This window comes from Gasterosteus aculeatus, chromosome 9 (assembly GCF_964276395.1).
Source record: "Gasterosteus aculeatus chromosome 9, fGasAcu3.hap1.1, whole genome shotgun sequence".
NCBI classification, from domain to species: domain Eukaryota; kingdom Metazoa; phylum Chordata; class Actinopteri; order Perciformes; family Gasterosteidae; genus Gasterosteus; species Gasterosteus aculeatus.
In genome coordinates this window covers 6553512-6570933 of record NC_135696.1, presented here as the reverse complement: position 1 = coordinate 6570933, position 17422 = coordinate 6553512, and the positions used below count along the sequence as shown (strand labels likewise).

The following is a 17422-nucleotide window of genomic DNA, read 5'->3' as shown; positions in this document are numbered from 1 at the left end:
ACGGATGACATGAGGGAGTTTCTCTTTCTGTGGAAAAAGTACCACGCTTTCATTTCGGTTTCAGACACCATGTTGCGAAAAGTTAGTTCATAACTTTTGGGGATTTCATTCAATTTCTCTTGGTGCAAAGTGCGTAATAGCTGTTAGAAAGGGCCCGGTGTTTACTCACAGCACACAACAACAACAACAACGTAGAATCACTGCGCCGGCTTCAGAGAACCAGAGCATGAGGGAAGACGGGCAGATTAGAAGAACAAAAAATATCAATAAACAAGTGAATGATTGACTAAACCAAATAATATTCCGGTCCAACAGCTTTCTATGCAGATGGACTGGGAATAATTCTTACTTCAAAGTGAGGAATCTTCTGAGGAATCAATAGAAACCCTTTTCCTTATTGATTTGCTGACTTCACCAGCCGTGTGTGAGGAGGAGCGATGGGGGGTACAAACAAAGAGGGATGCATATATAGTTTGAATCAGTTATATATTGTGTAGCCATGTTGTATGAAAGGGCTATGGGAGGGTTATGATGGAGGGGTCTGGAAGAGGGGAAATGTTCCTTAGAACAAATAGAGACAGATAAGGAGGACTTGATGAGATTATCTTGATACATGAGGATTAATGAATCTTTTCCAAAAACAATGTTAGGAATTAATGCAATTCCAGTTTTGTAAAAGCAAAGGTTTGAGCATAAAAAAATAAAAATAGAAATGATCAAATGTATTTGATAAAAACCAATGAGACCATATCCATGCATCATGTCAATCCAGATGACAGAGTACCATTTAGTGTCCATTAGAGTTCATCAGAGTCCGTTGTAGAGCGGTCTGCAGTGCGGTTCTAGTTTGTCCTCCAGGACGTAGTCCGGTCCACAGACCCAGGGGTCCCCCGTGTCCCACTGCCACTTCTGCAGGCTCTGCCTCAGGCTCTCCAGCACTGCGCTGTAGGACGGGTCTGACACCAGGTTCCTCGATTCCAGCGGGTCTGCCCTGTGTCGCGAAGCATTTGTTCAAATTCATAAACACAGAGCACAAACATGTTGTTGCCTTTTACTTTGTTTGCCTGTAATTAGTAGCAAATAACATTTAATTATGGGACGTTAAAAACCCGAGTTATAAAAGTGTCAAACTATAATGGATAACGGTGGTTGGAAATTAAGTTAAATTCAATATACAAATGGGTTTTAAAATTCAAACAATATTCACATTTTTTTATAGTATTTAAGTCCAAAAAGCATCTCTCATTTCGGCTTTCAGCTCTTTCACCCAAGAGATAGTTTTTGTTTTCTTGTTGCATTACCCACAGAAAACTAAATGATTCATGTTAAATTAATGACAATTTTGAGTTATTTGGTTTACAAAATATCCAGAAATATTGAAAAACCTCGAAGGGAATTTTATGTTGCCAACCAATTGTCTGAAACATTTTCTCTTTTTAATGTATTCAAATTGTATGTTTTCAGCACACCTTCCGTTACGTTGGCAGCAGCCACACATCCTCATGGTTATGTGACTAAATTATAAATGGTGGCCGCTGTACTCAGAGGGACTTAAGTCATCCGCAAATCAACGGCAGTTATTGTGAACACTTATTTCTTTTGTGTGTTTCGATCCCTCAGCTCATTCACAGCACATGTGAACACGCCTCATTTATTGAATCATTTATCTGTTTCTCATGACCGGGGAACATGCTGAAGCTAGAGAGCCCGATGGAACAACGCGCGCTGCCACTGACCTGCAGTCAAACAGCTCCCAGCGCTGCCTGTAGTAATACTGCTGCAGGCTTTTGAACCAGTGAGTGGGCTCGCTCAGCCTGCTGCGGTTCAGCAGGTCCTGGAAGGTGGGCGACACGTACAGGTCCTGGTCGATGGGGAAGGGCATGCGGTAGTGGAGGTTGTGCAGTAGGCGGTACGACCCCCGCTGGACTGAGCGGGTCGGGTAGTACATGGTCACCTGAAATCAAAACCACGAGGCAACGGTCAAGGCCTTGCGTTTGGTCGTGCGTGGCACCGCGGGGACGAGGTGGCGCTCGCGGACCTCGTGGAGGGACTGGCTGGCGTAGACGGTGTCCCAGCTGCGGGGCTCGCTGACCAGGGCCGGCAGTAAGGAGCGACCGGTGAGGTGGACCGGGGAGGCGGGCCCGCCGGGGAGGCTGTAGGACGGGTAGGGAATGGAGAACCAGTCCAGAATGGTGGGAGTGATGTCTGCCAGAGGAGAGAGTTTGGATTTCTACCATGTCCTCGATTGTTACTGAACATCTTTAGTGCAACATGCGATTGTCGATTGAGAAACATCTGCACGTTGAGATTGAGATTTTTTCACAGGAATTAAAAGAAGCGTTTTACTAATTTGAGAAAATGTATTTTGCTAAAAGCAGAGGTCAGTTGGTTTTGGAAAGGTCTGTTCCTATTGGAGATACCGGCTAATTATGTTTAACAAACACTTACTATTTATACACATGAATGTCCACTGCAATCATTTTAAAATTGTTATTTCACTATTCATCATGTTAGGTTTATCCTATTTGACGCATCATTGCGACGTCTCCCTCTTGTGGCCGATCAGATGAACACATTGACTTTGCCGTTCATTCATTTCAGTCAGTGTCCCCAAACCTGGGAACACACACTCCGAGGGTTAATGTCATCGCAATCTCCTTAGAAAAAAATCGATTAAGGAAGGAAAGGAAAGGAAGCATCCACATGCATCCGATTACATCCACAGCCGGTATTAATCTTCGGTTGAACTGCTCGCAACTCATCAGGCCATGAGCCGTAATGTGTTGCGTGACGCGTGACACGTCCCTAAAAAGACAATATTTTAAAAAAAGTCCCAAACCCGGTTTGGTTGCCCCTGAACTGGAATGCCACCTGCTTTCAGCACGCGGCTGCTTGACTTTAGGGTCTGTATACGTGTTTAAAGTGTTTCCAACCTCTTCGGGCCGGCATCTCTTACCCAGCAGGCTCACGTAGGCCCGGCTGGTGTCTCCCCATCGTCCCCTGTGCTCGGGAGAGGACACCAACATGGGCTCTGCAGTCCCGGATGTGTACAGGTTGGTTCTGCCGTTCGGGAAGGGGATGCCGTTATCTGAGCTGTAGATGACCAGGGTGTCGTTCTCATAACCAGCGTCTTTGAGCTCCTGAAGAACCAAACCGATACCTGCGGAGGAGATTCACCCCGTCGTAGCTCAGTGTTTTAACTCTTTCTTCTGACTCTTCTTCTCATTGCGGTTCGGCGTCGTTTCCTACCTTGGTCCAGCCTGCTGACTGTGGTGTACTGCGCAGCCAAGTCAGCTCGTGCCACAGGGGTGTCCGGCACGAAAGGAGGAACCTGAAGGACACGAAATGAGGACAGACCAGATTAAGAAGTGTTTGGAGCTTTGAGTCCTGGATCAAACCTTTGACCTTCATTTTAGGATTTGTGATTCTGTTTGTTTAATATCAGAACAGCAGCAGCAGAAGCGTGACCATGAGGTTAAAATGTACATGTGCACAAAATAATCTGCTTATGATCAAATATGTAACATTTACATATTAGAAAATAATATAATCCGTTAGTCGCTGACCTTTACTTGTTCTGGTGTGTAATATTCGGGTGTCCAGTCTGGTATCCTACCCATCCCCATTTCCCCGTTCCCAAACTTCTCACAGAAAGCTCCATACTGGGGCTGCGAGTGTCCACACCGGTGGGTATCATGAAAGGCAACATACAGGAAAAAAGGCCTCTCGTCATCTTTCGCGTCGTCTTTGTTCTCTTCTTTCTTTTGCCTTCGTTCATGAGCTTTTTCGTCATGCGTCTTGAAAAACTTGCGGACCAGGAGTTTGATGCGGGTGATGTTCCTCCCCACCTGGAGGACAGAATTGTTCTCCTCTGTGTAGGCAAAATCAAAAGGGTATACAGATCCAGGGCCGACATGCTTCTTCCCAATTATACCTGTGTGAGTGAGAGAATAAACAGCGGTGATCAGAGGCAGGAGGGTTCACGACAGTTGACTTGAAATAAAGCGGCCTCTTTACCCGTGTGTACGTTGGCTTGGCTGAGGAGCAGCGGCAGACTTTGCACTCCGTCAAACGAGTTGAAGTGGTGAACCCCCTGGTGAAGCCCGTACATGCCGTTCTGGTGCTAAAAACACATCAAACCGACCGAAAAGGAACAGTCCCTTTGTGCACGAATCAGAGGCTTCCACGCGTGTGTCTGCGTGTCCTTACCTGCGGCAGTCCGGTGAGGATGGAGGAGCGGCTGGGGGAACAGCTGCTGACGGAGGTGAAGGCGTTGCTGAACACCAGGCTACGCCGGGCCAGAGAGCGCAGGTGAGGGGTGTGCACCACAGAATTGTTGTACACCTCAGTCTCAAAACCTGCATCATCGGCTGAGAGATGGGGGGGGGGGAAGAAACCTCTGGTGCCTTACACTGTGTGCGGACAACATTCTGTAACCTGGACTCTGGGATTTGCTCCTGTGATGCCCACTGATGTTAGACGATAAGACCTGTGGTTGTTTTAGTTTATCCCAAATGTGATGGAAGACGTTGAACTCAATTAAACTTGGTCTTGTGCACGAGCTCTGACCACACAGCGGACATCATTATACAGAGAAGTGTTTTGGTAATTTTGTCCACCCCATCTATATCGTCGAGGAAGAACAAACGACAGAACCACCTCTTTGTATGATGCAAAAGGATTTATTATAGGGCTGTTATACTGTATTTGTTTTATAGGTGAATATATATATATATATATATATATATATATATATATATATCAGCATCATTCCAGTTTAAAAGACATTTGAAGTCTTTTAAAACTCTCACTTTTCTCCACAAGATGTACATGTAAAACTACACTCACCAATGATGAGGAGGACGTTCCTCCTCTTTGACTCTCCGATGCAACATGATGCAGAGATGAGAAGAAACAGCTCGAGCAGCATGATGGTGACTAACTAACTAGTTGGACTAATTAACTAGCTCTCAGCTGTCGTAGTGTCCCATAAACCTCGACTACGTCTCAAACTCTCCGCACGTTTCAAACATATACTAGAAATTGCGCCGTAAAAAGTGGGACAAATAAAGTCGTTGAGATGAATTCACAGTTGTGGGCCAGCTGCGTCCTCGTCGGGGTTAAATGTGTGTTTTCACGCCTTCCGCAAAATAAGACTTAGGCCCCGCCCATCAGTGGTCACATGACACAGATCACATGGAGACACAAAACAGGAACTTGACTCGAGGTTAATCAGAGAATTGACTTAACGTTACATTTTAGGAAGTGGTTTTAGGAGAAGCGACAGAAACGCGTTGAAACAAAGGGAGCTGAAAATCACAGCTGAACCGCGGAATAAAGAAGCAATCAGATCTAGTAAGTGTTTCGGTTATATTCCGTTTCTTTTGTTGTTTTTTATGCTTTATTTATTCTATTCCATTCTATCGTGTAACGTTAATGTTGTTTATTCTGTCCTGTGTTGTTGTTCTTCTGCTCTAATATATTATTCTGTGTTTTATTCTATTTGGTTGTTTTACTGTTTCTTTCCCTCTATTATTCTAATTTGAAGTGGGTTTTTTTCTGTTCTTTTTCTATTGAAATACCTTCCTGCTCTATTTAATTTAATTTTACTGTGTTGTGTTTTCTACTATTATATATTCTATCTCTGATTGGTGTAGAATACAATGGCTTGGTAAACATGAACACATTATAGGACACAATGAGATATAAATACATTATTATAATGTAACATGGCGCTATTAGTTACTCACCACACACTGAGGAATAATTTGATGAGTTTTATCCGTTGTGGCAGAGCCCTTACCTGTCATTTGACTATCACATGATCATAAAGACTTCAAAGCTTGTTACGGGCAATACGCACTGGAAGACATATAGGCTATGAGTTCTCAGGTGACCTCGCAGTTTGAAAATGAATAGATTTAGGATTTCTTTCTTTGTCTCTTCACACACAGAAAACGTCATGCTTCTGCAAATACGGCGTCCGCTGTCTTTGATGCAGCGTGAGTTTGTCCAGAAAAACCCGCAGAAGAACTGACACACGCATGCACAAACAGAGCGCATCTTTGTTGTGTTTTTCTGAATGCCGTGCATCGAGGTGAGGAGGAGGAGGGAGCACAAGCAACACTCTCCAAAATCTGATGACTGACACATGAAGCACAGGAGGAAACGTATTCACTTCCTGTAAGCAGTCTCTCATCTGTAACCTCCTACTGATGTGCATATTAAACATCCTTTTTACCTACGTGCACTTGTTGCTGTCTCATCTCCCTATACATAAATGTCCTTCTCTCCAGGTTCTCCTCCTTCAGCTGAAATGGATCAGCCTCTTCTGAACCGACTGTCTGCGTGGGGCTGCTGCTCCTGCAGCACTTTGAAGGCCTGGCTGCCGATCCTCACCTGGCTGCCGAGGTACAAGCTGAAGTGGCTTCAGATGGATCTGCTGGCAGGCCTCACCGTCGGCCTGACAACCGTACCCCAGGCGCTGGCTTATGCTGAAGTAGCCGGCCTCCCTGTGCAGGTCACTCCTCTGGGCTTATTTGTGAAAGTTCATCCTTTGGAGTCAACTTCTGTTCATATTCCGTCCTCCTGTCAGATACTTGTTCAGCCACAATGCTGTTAAAGTGTTCTGCGATCTTTATTTGGAATCCCATTATCTTCTACAAGTGGTCACTGTTTTTATTCTTCTGGCGCACAGCATAACATCCGGAAAGACTAACATAAATGGTAGAAATGAACAAGTGGACTTTCCCCCTATTTTGTAATCTCCTCTCGCCTGCAGAGTTGAAAACATGATGGTGTCTATCAACAACATCCTGCATTGATCTGTTGAATTTAACACCTTAACTGAGACAATCCTGCTTCTTCTCTAATTTATTAAACTCACACTCAAGGAGAGCACAGGAAAATGTTCCTCTTTCAGCAGATAAATTGTGAAACAAAAGGTTAATAGTGTAAACAAACCAGAAAAAAACACACTCTAAGATGTAGAGGTGCTTAAGTACTTTATGACAATCAGTCTAACAGCATTTCTCTCCACAGTACGGACTCTACTCCGCCTTTATGGGAGGCTTCATCTATACCCTCTTGGGGACGTCTAAGGATGTGACACTGGGTCCCACTGCAATCATGTCCCTGTTGTGTTTCTCGGTGGTGGGGGGGCAGCCACACCGCGCCGTGCTGCTCAGTCTGCTCTGTGGACTCATCCAGGCAGGAATGGCATTACTGAGACTAGGTGATTGGTCCAAGGTCAAGTAGAACCTTTGCGATGCCGATTTTTATTATTGTTGTTCTTGGGGGGGAGGGGCGGAGGCGGGTCTTAATGTAGTCGACATGCATGAGCAGAGTGGAACGAACGTACTTTCTTAGAATATGTAAATCCTTTTTTTGTTGTACCACTGATATTTTATTGTAGCATCATCCAGTCTGTAAATTTAAGAGTTAGCTCTGTATCAAAAACCTGATACAACAGCATCACAGTATTAGAAACTAGTTGTGTGTCTTAGAGAGAAAACAAGAGATTAGTTTGTACGTGCAGGAGGGGGACTTCCTACCACGCATCTATGACTTCCTTATCTTAACCACACACACTTTCTGCAAGGTCTGTTGATCCGTCAGCCATTTGGTTTTTTATTGTATTTTGGTTTTATTGTATTTTAGTTCAAGGTTAAGTGCCGTCTCTCAGCAAATCATTCATTGCGATGCTCATCTTTGCAGGTTTCTTGCTGGACTTTATCTCCTTCCCTGTTATAAAAGGTTTCACTTGTGCTGCTGCGGTAACCATCGGCTTTGGCCAGGTCAAGGTGAGAGTTAAACACATCTACAAAAACATCCATTCAGTCCATCTCACAGTTCTTTAAAAGTATTTACCATGTATCGCTTTTGCTCCAAACCAGTGTGCAGCAAGGTGTTCATATGATGGCTAGAGTGCATGCATCCGTTTAGGAACAACATTTGGATATGAGATATTAATGATACGTTGAACTGGGAGCCAGCTGAAACCATTCCTTGTATTCAAAGTAACAACATTTCACGTTTGCAAGAATAATAAACCCATCCTTCTCTTAACACATCCATGTTTATATGGGGGGGTTGGGGTGGTTTCAGCCTTGCTGCAGCCCCAAATTGGTCAACAATTACCTCATAAAACAATAAAGAGGTAGAGAGTATTGAAATGTGAGCAACAAAAATTACAGGAAGATCCACAATGATTCCAGTAATTACTGTTAAGACGTGAAGCAATATAACCAAAACACAATAAACCACTATGTGGTGTTTTTTCATGGATGTCAGTGGTATTGATTCGGTCAAACTGATTAAGACCATGACGGAAATATGCTGTTAAAAGCTCTGAAGAAAACAAGTGACTGAACCTTGAGTTACAATTTTTTTTTTTTTACGTTGTCCAGCAAAAGTTACATAGATCCTCTTTTAACCGGGGGGCCCAAATCTTTATTTAATGGTTTAAATTTATAAAAAATAAATAGTTACTACCCTTTTCCAAATATAGAAACTGAAGGACCATAATTAAAATAGCATTTTGTTTGATTTGTGTGTGGACTCACTATGAAGTTACTGCTTCCATCTAAAAAGCAAAAACTCCTCTGTGTATTTGAACAGATCCACTCTTCCCCGTGTCAGTGGATTCAGCTGCTGTCGCTTCCTTTGTTTCTGTTTACAGAACATTCTGGGACTCCAGGGTGTTCCTCATGAGTTCTTCCTGGAGGTTTACTACACCTTCTCCAAGATCCCAGAGGCCAGGACAGGGGACGTGGTGCTGGGCCTGCTTTGTCTCGCCGTGCTGATCATGCTGTTAGTCATGAAGGAGAGCCTGGGCGCGGAGGGAGCTTCTACCTGCCCCGCAGTTGCCAGAAAACTAGTGTGGACCGTTGCCACCGGTCAGTACCTGTGTGATTGTGACCATGTGGGTGTGCGGCAACAATGGCAGTGTTTTACAATGAAATTAAGAAAGTTGAATAGCCCAAGCTGTATATATGATTGCACTTTCTTTGAATGGAATTGTATTTTGGTGTCGGATATCTGTATCTTTTTGTCTGTGTCTTCTCTGCGGTCAGTGCGCAACGCTCTTGTGGTCGTGGCTTCATCCTTCGTGGCGTTTTCCTGGAACGCTTACGGTCATCCCGTGTTTACGGTCACTGGGGAGACTTCCCGGGGGCTCCCGCCGTTCAGACCTCCACCCACCTCGGACACCACAGCCAACGGCACGGTGGTCTCCTTTGGAGAGATAGTAGAGGTAAGGAGCAGTGGGACGATGCTGCTTTCCCTTCTCTAAGAGTTCACAAGTGGGTCAGCTGACCAGCCGGTCTTCCTCTCTGTGTGTTTGGTGCAGGACTTTGGAGGAGCGCTGGCTGTGATTCCCTTCATGGGTCTGTTGGAAAGCATTGCTATTGCTAAGGCTTTTGGTAAGTCTTCTAGCCACGTTGGCAGTATCCTCAGAGGATGAATCTTAAGGAATTGTGATCACTGAAAGACGGTTTGTTTTTGTTTTTGATATTTCTTGTTTAGAGGGAAATGTCTCGAGAACTATTGGATGGATTGGCATTCATTTTGGTCGAGTAATCAATGTCCCGCTCAGGGTCGCTGATCGGTGAAAGATCTGATAGGATAACTGTGTTGACTTTTGGGCTACATTAATAAATCACAATGACTTCCAACCTCATTGCGTAGCAATAAAAAAACATGGTCAATCATTAGTGTTTCATCAGACTTTTGACTGATTTTAACTTCCTGTTTCCCCTCAGCCAGTCAGAACGACTACAGAATTGATGCCAACCAAGAGCTGCTGGCAATTGGTGTGACCAACATCATGGGCTCCTTTGTGTCGGCCTACCCTGTGACTGGCAGCTTTGGGAGGTGTGGGAGAGAGAGGGAGAGACAGACAGAGGCAGAGACTTCAGATGTCCAATATTTACAGGGTGATGCTTTCTCCTCACATGCAGGACAGCAGTGAACTCCCAGACTGGTGTTTGCACTCCAGCTGGAGGGATCGTCACCAGTGAGTCCCGACACTCTTTCACTGTATCTCATCCTCCCTCTTGTAGAGATGCACACTTCTCGGTCCACTTTTTTCACTCTCCCTTTCTCCTGGTGAGCTGCCATGGAGATCAAAGGTGGACGAGTCTTTCAACATGACAACAAAGGCAGGCCAGAATGAAGGCATACACTACTTACTGATTTAAAAAAAAGAGACAGAAAAAATAGATTAATATTTTATTACTACAATAATACCACCTTTAAAGAGATATGGTTGTGTTTAAATTTAATTTCTGCTGAGTCCATTTGTCTTAGTTTGGAAAAGAGGAATCTCTCCCTTCTCTCTCTCTCTGTTTTTTTTCTAGGTGTGGTAGTGTTGCTCTCCCTGGCGTTCCTCATGCCGGCCTTCTACTACATCCCCAAAGCCTCTCTAGCTGCTGTTATCATCTGTGCGGTAGCTCCCATGGTGGACTATCGGGTCATCGCCAAGATGTGGAAGATACGCAGTAGGTGTCCCCTCTGTCTCACATGTATTAGTGTGTTTAATATTTTGGTCTCATGCTCACGTTCCTTCAACAGAACTGGACCTGCTGCCGTTCGTTGTGACGTTCCTGATGAGCTTCTGGCAGGTGCAGTACGGCATTGTGGGAGGTGTGGCTGTATCTGGAGCCCTGCTGCTCTACAACACGGCAAGACCACCAATAAAGGTAACATTGTGTGCAGGACCGTGAGTGTCACAAAAAAGGGAAATGGTAATTTTATTACCATTTACAATAGCTGCAATATACCAGAGGGCCGCATCCTTTTGCTTTAACTCCTGCTCTTCCTCTGAGTGTGAACAACATAAAATCCTATTATCAAAACAGTACAAGAGTCTGTGAGTTCATGTCGTGTTCCTGTTGCGTGCAGGTGTCTGATCACGGTGTGCTGGTGGTGGAGTTAGGCAGTGGACTGAGTTTTCCTGCCACAGAGTATCTCAGCCACATCATACACACTCAGGCTCTGCAGGGTTTGTTGATAGTCCGTCTTTGTTTAGAGGACCATTGCAGTAATGTGAGGTGATGTCTGTCTAGCTCAACCACCTCTTTTCGTTACGATTTTACTGTCATTTATCCTCCTGTCTTTCTGTCCTCAAACCTGTCTCCTCCAGCGTGTCCTCCGAGGTCAGTGGTGCTGGACTGCCATCATGTCAGCGTCATAGATTACACAGTGATCAGCGAGCTCAGTGACCTGCTGAGACAGTTCCGACTGCGAGAAGTGCGGCTTGTCTTTTGCAGATTGGAGGTAATGCCTTTTTCTTTGGGACCAGAAGTTAGTCAACAAAATATACGTTGGTCCCTCTGTGGTTTTTATCTAACACCCTCTGTATCTGTCTTCCTCCCACCTTCAGCTCTCTGTTCTTGAGGTTCTCCTTGCAGCCGATCTGCAGGGCTTCAGCTATAAAGACAGTGTGGAGGCGGCGCTGCAGAGCGAGTCGGCGAGCTTGAACACTGATCAGTGACGTTTCTAATTCTACATTGTTGAGCTGTTATCCAGTTTAAAAGTAATGAACTACCTCCAGCAACTGGCTTCACCGGCTGTTAGGACGTTACCATCGCAATATTAGACCATTTTTGAGGGAACGAGGATGCAATAAGAGAAATAATATTGACATATATCTATATATATATAAATGTTTACACACAGCTGAAGGGGATGTTTAAGGGACCAAAAACGGACCAGAGCAAACACAATGCTTGTGCCACTATCATTATTTATTTATCTATCTTAATAAACATTCTCTTTCTCTATTCTTGATGTTGAAAAAATTATTATAATTAGGGCTGTCAATACATTTAAAAAAATTAACTAATTCATCGCACATTTTGAAATTCATTCATCTCAATTTATGGCAATTAATGAATGTTGTTGTTGTTGTTGTTACAACAAGTAAGTAAGTAAGTAATCTTAAAAGTAATGTAATCACTTCAGAAAGTGTGTATTTTAGACACTTGTTTAATTGTTAATGTTATTTTAAACACAAAGCTACACACATTTGATTGTTTGTTTGCTACTCACCCCCCTTCTGTTTGACACGTGGAGTAATTCCTCTGCACAGTTCTCCGCTGTATGTCGCACCAGTTTGTTTTACCTCCAATGAAAAAAGCTAGTGAGAAATTAAATCATTCATATCAATAGAATTAATAATTGCTAAGATAATTTATTATAAATCGGTAAGGGGGCATCAAAACAAAACACGTGTTGTTTAACTCGGTGTGCGCTCTGTCCTTTCTTGCGGGAATCATGAGGGCTGTTTGGTTTCTTGATGGCGCAAAAGCTGTTGGTGCTCTTGTAACACGCAAGTTGTATCCAAGCCATTGACACACTTTCAGTGTCACGTTCTGTCACGGTATCGGGCGGCAAAGATCCACGCGCAGAGGGAGGTCACAAAATAAGGGTTTTAATGTTCAACAGAAACAGCGAGCCGAGCTCGATGGCAAAACATAGAAAAAAAATGCTTTCTCTAGGAGACCAGCTAGGCAAGGGCTTGACTCACAAGAATAATCCGACAAGACACAAAGGGAACACATGCAAGATATAGACAGGGTGATTAGACATGACGAGAAACAGGTGTAACAGCAAACGGCGCGGGCACTGATTGAAATGAGCGGCAGGTGGATGGGAAGGCTTTGTGGTTGCATATAAGGAGACGTTCAACTTAGTCATCAGTGTGCTTCCTCCCCGAACTCTTTGTGACTTTGTGGACTCTGCAGCGCCTCTTACGAGAATAAAACCTGTTAAAATCGTTTGAGTTTTCACAATCTTTATTTCTACGATCTCTCCAGGACAAAAGGTGAAGATAATGATATAGTTCTCACTGCAGCAGTCATATGAATCACTGCTGTGAATTTATGTTTCACCAATGAAATGCTTGATACTTAACAGTCCTTAAAAGGACTATAAATTGTCACACTCTAACTCACAGGGAAATTTCTACTTTTTAAATTTTCTCCGACATCACCACACTGTCTCTGGAAGGTAAGTACAAGACTTGCACCGTGGTGACCTCTATGCACGGCGGTATCCTTTCAAAATGTGGTTTTGAGACATCTGTTGTTTTTTTCAGCACATTTGTGTGGTGGCCCATAATGGGGGTGCCTGGAACCTTTTTGTTGCTCTGTATTTTGCTGATTTTGAGACAAAGCACTTCAGGTAAATATTGTCATTATAATACATATTGTGTTATCTTATTTCTCAATATATAATAAAGTTTTTTTGAGGATTTTATTAAACGTATACATTATGAATTTAGAAATTTGTCTGAGTAAGTTTAAGATAAAACCTATTTGGTACCAAAACCAATGTATATTCCTATCCCAAAAATTAACTGGCACTGTAATACTATTAAATCAACCTAAATATTTAGAGACCATATTTTATGGCAGCATCTTTACATCAAATGCTTTACACGACTATGTCTAAAAACTTGTGAAGCTCTCTACATGCAACCTCGCATACTGTGCAGATATTAATCATTTAAATATTTTTACAATGAAAAGTCTAATCTATCAATTTAAGTCGTTTAGAAGAGACAGGATTCTTGTTTATTTGATTGGTCACAAAATCATCTCGATTGTTTTACCTTTTTTCTCAATCTAACATGTTCAACGTTTTTTTTTTTTTACCATAAACCTTTTTGAAAATTCCCCACGATCACAAAGTTGTGCATGTTTCTCTGTTAGCCGGTTCACCGGTGAGGCTGGTCAACTCTGACAACCGCTGCTCTGGCAGAGTGGAGGTGTACCACGATGCCCAGTGGGGGACAGTGTGTGACGACGGCTGGGACCTGATGGACGCCGACGTGGTGTGTAGACAGCTGGGCTGTGGTGCTGCTCGTTCCGCTTTAACAAATGCAGCTCAGGGACAAGGAAGCGGGCCCATCTGGTTGGATGATGTCAGTTGTTCTGGAAATGAATCATCAATAACTGACTGCAGACATCCAGGATTTGGGGTCCATAACTGTCAGCATGCTGAAGACGCCGGCGTCATTTGTGAATGTAAGTGTCTTTTTATATTTCCCAACTTTTTTAACATACTATAATGTATTAAAAGTGACATACGAAGATGAAGGTGTATGGAGAGTCTTGTATTGGTGTTATTGTGTGTACACTGATACGTCTTTATTTGGTGATCTTATATCTTTTTTTTTTTTAGTTCTCATTTAAAAATCTTTACCCTGTAACAACAAAGTAATTAATCGCATCCAACCCATCACTCCAAGTTATACAACCTTGTGTGTTTTACTTACTTACTTTTTTTTTTCCTTTTTTTTTTTTTTTTTTTTTACAACCACAGCGCACTTCACCACCACTGAGGCTCCACCTATAATCACCATCACACCAGCTGCAGGCAACAGCACAGCAGATGAGGGGGAGGTCCGCCTGGCCGATGGAGGAAACAGCTCCTGCTCTGGCAGAGTGGAGATCTTCCACAGTGGACAGTGGGGGGCGGTGTGCGACGACCACTGGGACCTGCTGGATGCCGACGTGGTGTGTAGACAGCTGGGTTGTGGCGCTGCTCGTTCTGCTCTTACAAATGCAGCTCTGGGACAAGGAAGTGGACCCATCTGGTTGGGTGATGTCAATTGTTTTGGACATGAATTATCAATAACTGACTGCAGACATCCAGGATTTGGGGTCCATAACTGTCAGCACACCGAAGACGCAGGTGTCATCTGTGAATGAAATTGTCAATTCATATTTTGAAATGTTTTAACATTCTTACTTTAAAATTAACATACCTAATTGAAAGTTTATGGAGAGCCTCGTATTGGTGTAATCTGGTATACAGTGATAACCATCTCATCTTTCTATCATACTTTTATTTCGGGACCTTTCTCTGTATCTTTCTCTTGAATTCTCATTAAATTGTAACTACAAAGTAATTTCTCTCGTCTAATCCATCCATTCAATAGAATGGCTTAGAAGAGTCATGTTGTTAAATTGAATGGTCAAAAGATTTGTTTCAGATTTTTTACCTTTTTTTGGGCTTGTCAATGATCAAAATGTTTTAATCGCAATCACTTAACGATTGGTTGTGATTTATAGCATTGTATTTTACAAAATTCAATAAAGAACGCAAAAGTAGTGTATTGCATGCTGTTATTTCTGCAAACTTTGTTAACAGCAGTATTCCCTTTACACAGTAGCAGTTAAAATATGCCTTTCAAATCTCAACTTAAACTTATTTAAAAAATCTAATTAAAAAGTACAAATGAATGCAATAAAATATATTAAACCAAACTATTTTCCACAGCCAGGGCATTAATGTTAAATCTAGATTGTTATAGAAAAACGTTACCCCCTGCTAGTTGCAAGTCCTCAGAGCGGCAGGATTCTTAGGCCCGCCCCCAAATGCTGTCATTGGTTGAAACACATGATGATGCTTCAAAATATATTTTTTAAACTGCGTTAACGCAAGATATAATGTTGGCGTTGAATGCATTATCGCGATAACGTGTTAACGTGCACAGTCCTAGCACAATTATGTTCGTCGGTCTAACTCCCTTCACCTGTTCACTCACCTGCCTCTGATCAGTCAATTCCTATTTAGTCTCCTGCTTTGGTTGCTCTTCGGCTTCAATGCCAGACTCTCCAGTGTTTGGTTTCAGACTGATCGCCTGTTGCTGACCCTGTTTAACCCGCTAGCCCGACTCCCGGTAAACCTACGTGCCCTTTGTTTTACCGTTACTCTGCCTGCTGTTTACGGAGCTTTAAATAAAAGGTCAAAAGGTCCCTAGAGTCGTGTGAGTGCTTTTGGGTCCAAAAACTAATCGTTACAGGTGAGGCTGTTCAAATAGATGGCATCATCCACCAAAGAGGCCTCTGTGCCAAGACCGGCCAGCTTGATGATGTGATGAATGTGCCTTATGCTGTCAACATAATTCAAGCACAAAGGCTCCACCACAGAGAATTTTAACCTTTCCTCACTAATGTTGAGGCTAAATGGCCAAACATTTACCTAATGTAAAACTAAGCAGCAGATATAAATATTTTCAGGGAGCTTCTGGATTGACAGTGAAAGAGCTGTTCACTTGACAATTGAAATTCCTTTTTCAAATGACCACTGTACCATCTGTTATACAATAATTTTTGTCATCACCTTAATTTTTTTATTTAATGGGCAGAGACACATTGTGCTCATTTGGTATCCGTTGAACCCCAGATGGCCTTGCGGCCATTTGGACACTGCTGAGCAGTTATTCGTGGTGCTCTCCAGCCCAAACACCCCTGCCTATGGATACCAGTGGAAGATTCCATCTGCCATTTCTAGACAGATGGCTACCCCAAGCTCAAACTGTTACCTGATCACTTTGATTGTACTTGTGGACCAGATAGACTGAAACAACAACAAACGGACCATGTGTTCTCTTTATGCAACTGCTTGGCAATGTGCGGTTTCTTTTGATCTCCACAGAACGGGGATTATTCTTTGCAACTCATCTCGTTATCTTACCCATACCTTAATCAGGAGATTAACTTTTATTTAAAATATTACTTCACTGCATTAAGTGCAAAGTGATCAACCACTGTGTTGAGGTTGGTCACCCTCCAGCTGACGGTCTCATGACTTTCAGAGTCATCTATAATGTCCTATGTATGCAGGTGGGCGTTTAATGTAATTGACATGCCAAGCGCCTTGAGAGATGGAAAAAGTAAACCTCTTGTCCCTTGCACTGTATGCGGACAACATTTTGTAACCTGGACTCTGGGATTTGCTCCTATGATGCCCACTGATATTGGACGATAATACCTGTGGTTGTTTTATTTTATCCCAAATGTGATGGAAGAGGTTGTGCACAGTAGACAGTACGCTGAGGGAAGTCTCAATTAGTTAGTTATTGTACGCTGTCTCATTGAGATCTCCCTAATGAAATGCAGAGAAGCATGAGGATTATTATGGTGCTGTTATAGGTGTACTAAAAAAAGTGAAGTAACTTCCTACACATTTCAGTATCATTCCAGTGCAGTTTAAAAGGCATTTGAAGAAGCACGGAGTCGCCAAAGTTGACCGTTAAGTCCTAGGTCGGAGAATCTTTTCCCGGAAATAGAAGTAGTTCAGTCTTGTCAGGGTTGATTTTCAGATGGTGAGCGGACATCGACTGAGAGATCCGTGCCACCACCTGGCTGTCCGAGTGAGGGAAGGTGAGAATTAGTTGGGTGTCATCAGCATAGCTGTGGTAGGAGAAGCCATGCGAGCGAATGACATCGCAGAGAGAGTTGGTGTACAGCGAGAAGAGGAGGGGACCCAGGACGGAACCCTGAGGAACTTCAGTAGTAAGAGGACAAGGTTCTGGCACAGATCCTCGCCAGGTTACTCTGTAGGAGCGGCCCTCAAGGTAGGACGAGAGAAGGGAGAGAGCAGAGCCTGAGACACCAAGTTCCTGAAG

General features: G+C 43.3%; 2 protein-coding genes across 4 annotated transcripts; one reads left to right on the top strand and one right to left on the bottom strand.

Moving 5' to 3' along the window:
• Window positions 1-18: 18 nt before the first annotated feature.
• Window positions 19-5180, bottom strand: sgsh (N-sulfoglucosamine sulfohydrolase (sulfamidase)). Of its 2 annotated transcripts, none has more exons than XM_040185834.2 (9): window positions 4849-5180; window positions 4210-4288; window positions 4018-4123; window positions 3567-3934; window positions 3250-3331; window positions 2957-3160; window positions 2039-2205; window positions 1737-1954; window positions 19-991 (listed from the first exon to the last, which is right to left on the bottom strand). In XM_040185834.2, exons 1-9 carry the CDS (start codon window positions 4893-4895, stop codon window positions 808-810), a joined length of 1455 nt encoding a protein of 484 aa, XP_040041768.2. In that variant the 5' UTR covers window positions 4896-5180; the 3' UTR covers window positions 19-807. The 2 variants fall into 2 exon arrangements, with proteins under 2 accessions (XP_040041768.2, XP_040041767.2); XM_040185833.2 differs by having other exon boundaries at window positions 4210-4370; window positions 4849-5170.
• slc26a11 (solute carrier family 26 member 11) lies at window positions 5166-11783 on the top strand. Of its 2 annotated transcripts, XM_040185817.2 has the most exons (15): window positions 5166-5355; window positions 5955-6183; window positions 6297-6520; window positions 7042-7234; window positions 7717-7802; window positions 8681-8897; window positions 9075-9253; window positions 9350-9422; window positions 9762-9873; window positions 9960-10015; window positions 10359-10499; window positions 10573-10700; window positions 10903-11002; window positions 11144-11277; window positions 11384-11783. In XM_040185817.2, the coding sequence occupies exons 3-15, from the start codon at window positions 6317-6319 to the stop codon at window positions 11492-11494; spliced, it is 1734 nt and encodes a 577-aa protein (XP_040041751.2). In that variant the 5' UTR covers window positions 5166-5355; window positions 5955-6183; window positions 6297-6316; the 3' UTR covers window positions 11495-11783. The 2 variants fall into 2 exon arrangements, 1 of the variants encoding a protein (XP_040041751.2); XR_005713046.2 differs by lacking the exon at window positions 10903-11002.
• The last annotated feature ends 5639 nt before the right edge of the window (window positions 11784-17422 follow it).

Coding starts and splice junctions, on each gene's coding strand:
- slc26a11 (XM_040185817.2), top strand. CDS start 6,317: ATGGATCAGCCTCTTCTGAACCGACTGTCTGCGTGGGGCTGCTGCTCC. Junction 9,423..9,761: donor TGCTATTGCTAAGGCTTTTG/GTAAGTCTTCTA, acceptor GTTTCCCCTCAG/CCAGTCAGAACGACTACAGA. Junction 10,701..10,902: donor CGGCAAGACCACCAATAAAG/GTAACATTGTGT, acceptor TGTTGCGTGCAG/GTGTCTGATCACGGTGTGCT.
- sgsh (XM_040185833.2), bottom strand. CDS start 4,930: ATGCTGCTCGAGCTGTTTCTTCTCATCTCTGCATCATGTTGCATCGGA. Junction 3,935..4,017: donor CCAAGCCAACGTACACACGG/GTAAAGAGGCCG, acceptor TCACTCACACAG/GTATAATTGGGAAGAAGCAT. Junction 2,206..2,956: donor GGCCTACGTGAGCCTGCTGG/GTAAGAGATGCC, acceptor CTCCTCTGGCAG/ACATCACTCCCACCATTCTG.